The sequence below is a fragment of the Propithecus coquereli genome, unplaced genomic scaffold (assembly GCF_000956105.1).
Source record: "Propithecus coquereli isolate 6110/MARCELLA unplaced genomic scaffold, Pcoq_1.0 Scaffold62, whole genome shotgun sequence".
Classification (NCBI taxonomy): domain Eukaryota; kingdom Metazoa; phylum Chordata; class Mammalia; order Primates; family Indriidae; genus Propithecus; species Propithecus coquereli.
Window position 1 is genome coordinate 3,879,089 of NW_012152174.1, and position 3,999 is coordinate 3,883,087.

The following is a 3,999-nucleotide window of genomic DNA, read 5'->3' on the forward strand; positions in this document are numbered from 1 at the left end:
ATTTCTTTTGTTGGGAACATTCAATATCCTCCTTCTAGTTATTTGAAACTATATATTATTGTTAACTATAGTCATACTACAGTGCTATAGAACACTATAACTTATTTCTCCTATCTAGCTGTAATTTTGTGTCCTCATCTCTCCCTATCCCTCTTCTTACCCCTCCCCTTCCCACCCTCCAGTATCCACTATTCTTTCTACTTCTATGAGATCAAGAATAAGAGAGAGTGTGAGTATGTGTGTGTGCATACTTTATTTTTTGAGATGAGGTCTCACTATGTTGCCCACACTGGTAGCTGGGATAACAGGCATGCATCACTGTACCCAAGAGTATATTCTTAATTCACCTTCATCTAAGTTTGCCTTCTGTTTCAGTTTGGGTTGACCAATAACTGCTTCAGATACTAGAATAACTGCTCATAACACTAGAAAGATATAATAAAATTTATACCAAGGGTTTGGCTAAAATAGACTCCTCTGCCTTCTATATTAAATGTAAACTTCTGCAATCATTGAAAGGCCTCAAATCCTAGCTCTCCTTATTGGCTTAATTTTTCTCATTCTAAAAAATGAAGGTATTAGTACCTACCTCATAGGGTTATTTTAAGGGTTAAATAAATTACTGTCTAAAAAGATGTTAGCTATCTTAACGATGATTTAAGTGCAAGGCAAATATAAAAAGGGCTACCACTTCTTTAGAGTCATGACCCAAGGGTGTTGGAACCACCAATGATTTTATCAAATAATCTTCCTCCATACTGACCTGTCATTCCTCACAGCATGAGTATGCATGCTGTTCAATACCCTTTATAATCTGAACCCACCCAACTATCCACCCTTAGATACACAATTCTTTATATAGTCTCACAAATATACCAAGCAAATTTTCATCTTGACATCTTTAATTCTAAGTTCCTTGTTAGAACTCAAGCTCTAGTTTTCCTGGGTATTCTATTCCACATTTATTTAGAATTCCAATAGTGTATTTCACTTTTGGGTACTTAAAGTGAACATCTGCTGTGTTAAAAGAACTGCAGAAAATCTATATATAAATCAAACGTGGACCTTAACCTTAAGGGCAGAAGAGAAGTCTGCTCAAATAATTACAATACAAAGTAGAATATAATAAGCAGTCATAAGGGAGATACAATAGCACATGAATTTAAATAGGAATTCCTTTCTGAAGAAGAGGAGCTTGGGCAAGTATAGATGAAGAGGAGGCATTATAGGTAGAAGAAAAAATAAAAGCAAATTAGAGAAGGAAAATTCTGGGGTACATATTAAGTAAAATATATAACTTAATAGAGAGGATGGGATTCACAAAGGAAAATAGTGTGAAAAGTGGGTTGGAAGGATCCATTAGTGTTTCTCAAAAAGTGCTCTAAGGCCACTGAAGGTACCAAGCATGTATCAGGTAGGTCAACGATCTACAGGTAGCTTGGTGTTTTTGGAAGAAAAATCGATGACACCATTCTTTTTATATACCATATTGCTGTGGTCCCCAAACCCTGGGTGGCAGCCCAGTACTGGTCTGTGGCCCGTTAGGAACCCGGGCCCACCGCGCATCACCACCTGAGCTCTCCTCCACCCCTGCCCCCTTCCATAGGAAAATTGTCTTCTATGAAACTTAGCAACTGGGAGTACAGGAAGAGGTGAGCAGAGAGAGGGTGAGCAAGAAGCTTCATCTGTATTTACAGCCACTCCCCACCCCATTGCTAGCATCATGGCCTGAGCTCCCCCACTCCGCCCCCATCTGTGGAAAAACTGTCTTCCATGAAACTGGTCCCTGGTGTCTCAAAAAGGGTGGGGACAATCTTATGTGCCTCCTCAGATTGTCTTGGCCTTACGACGTCTGCTAGACTCTCAGCCACCGCCCTTAGTGACAAGTCTGTGATTCCACCTGGAGTCTCTAGCTCCTTTTACCATTCAGATGAAGGCAAAACAGCATGGAGTGGGACCTAGCCTTCCCCAGAAGATGACAGGGTCCAGGTGAATGAAGAGCCAAAAATGGGTTTCAGGAGACCCTGTAAACCAAGGGCAAACGTAGTTTCTTCAATTTTATTCTTGTTATTTTGAAAATGTTTTAGGGGAGGAGATGCCTTTTAAAAATAACTTAAAGCACTGTTTTTCTCCAATACCTATAGGTATACATCTGTATGTGGTCTAGTACTGTATAATGGTCATCACTACCACTGTCCTGACATCCAGATAACCTGTTCATTATGACTAAATGAAGAGGATACCTTTATACAGTTGGAAAACATACATATGAAAAAAGGGGACAAATTTTATGAATCCTCTGTTTTTATGTTCTCTAAGTTCAATGAGCACACACGATTGGAGACACCTTAGTGAATTTATATGACCTTGACATAGGCAAGCTGGTCTATAGCTTAAGGCAGAGGAAGAAAAGTTAAAGTAGTGCCTCTATCAAATCATGTCATCTCCAAAATCATTGCAACTTATTCCAAAATTCTGACTGGCAGCACTCCTTTACCTTGCAAGTGGATACCAATCTGGATATACTCAGCGCAGTGATATACTGGCTTGTAACCATTATGTAAGCAGACTGACCCCATCAAGGAAAAAGTTTTTATTTGTGAGGCCTCTTTAGAAAAAATGAAGTTTTTCTCCACTTTCTACTATAGAAAAATATTGGTATTTTGTGCACAGATGGAACTACCTACAAAGTTTGTTCTGGGTCTGCTTTTTTGAAGAAGAAAGAAGCTCCTCACTCTGTTAGGACTCACTGCTTTTTATACTGGCATGTGCTGGTACCAAAGCCTCTGCCCATAACCCTGAGGAAGTTCTGCCTATTGCCATAAAAGTCATCAAATTAACCATTACACATGTCTTCAATCACTGCCTTGAGAAAAGGTTTTCATTTATTCCTAAGAAATGAGGGCCAAACATAGAGTCCTTCTATAACGCATAGAAGTTTACTGGCTTCTTAGACGGCAAGTATCAAATGCTTTATTTCCATTTTCTCCAGGAAATCACCAATAATTTTTACACACACACACACACACACAAACACACACAAACACACACTAGTGAGATTTTTTTTATAACAATTAATAGAAATTTCTGTGTGTATTATGTGCTACACTTTCTTCTAGGAAGTAAAGTGAGTATATGTTTCCCTTAAGAGGTTTTAGTTTATAATATACATTATTGACAGTATTTAGCTGTATTGAAACCTGGAAGCCTGGTTCTTTCTGTATAACTTCTCGGTTTTCTCTCTTACTAAAATCTCTCCACATTCCCTTCTGCTTCCTTCTGACCCGAAAAGAACTAACCTTTGATGGATTGAATGGAATACCCAGGTATGAAGAGCCTCGGAAACCACAACGATTTAGATTTGATCCTAGAAAATAAAAACATGCTTAATTAAAATACATCTTATTTTTGTACAGACTCTAGAGCCATTTAATTATACAATCTTTCAGAAACAGAGTTTTTAGTACCAAAGCTTTGTCACTGTCTCCGTTTTCATGCTAGCTAATGTTGAATGTTCACCATGTGCCAGGTCTGTTTTAGGTGCTTAAAAGGAATCACATTTAATTTCCACACCAGTCATAGACAAAATGATGATTTCTTACCATATACCTTTTATTTATACCCCACCCCTCTGCCTACAGAATGTCTCTATACTTCTATAAGACCATTTTTCGTGTGATCAACATATCCAATCCTGTTTTCTATAGAAGAGAAAACAGAAGCCCAGAGGTTAAGTGACATGTTCAAGGTAACAGTTAATAAAACAATAGGGTCTAAAATTCCAACTTCTCACCTAGTGTCCTTTTACTTTAGCTCATTGCTTCTTTACATGCGAGCAAGCTAAAAGTATAAAACCATAGAGAAAATAAGTATTTCGTATTTCAGTATTAGAAAGACCTTCGCTCATCCAATATCCCACTTGGCTTTGAAGTAAACAGAACACTGTAAGTTAGCACTTAGTCTCTACTCAATCAAAATATGTTTATTCACATATTTTTT

General features: G+C 37.9%; 1 protein-coding gene across 1 annotated transcript in view; it reads right to left on the reverse strand.

The window, feature by feature from the left end:
* Positions 1-3,999, reverse strand: part of PGGT1B (protein geranylgeranyltransferase type I, beta subunit) — a 51,553-nt gene that overhangs the window by 25,946 nt on the left and 21,608 nt on the right. The window contains 1 exon segment of the mRNA XM_012659510.1: positions 3,300-3,367. Within this exon segment, the coding sequence (XP_012514964.1) occupies positions 3,300-3,367 (68 nt within the window).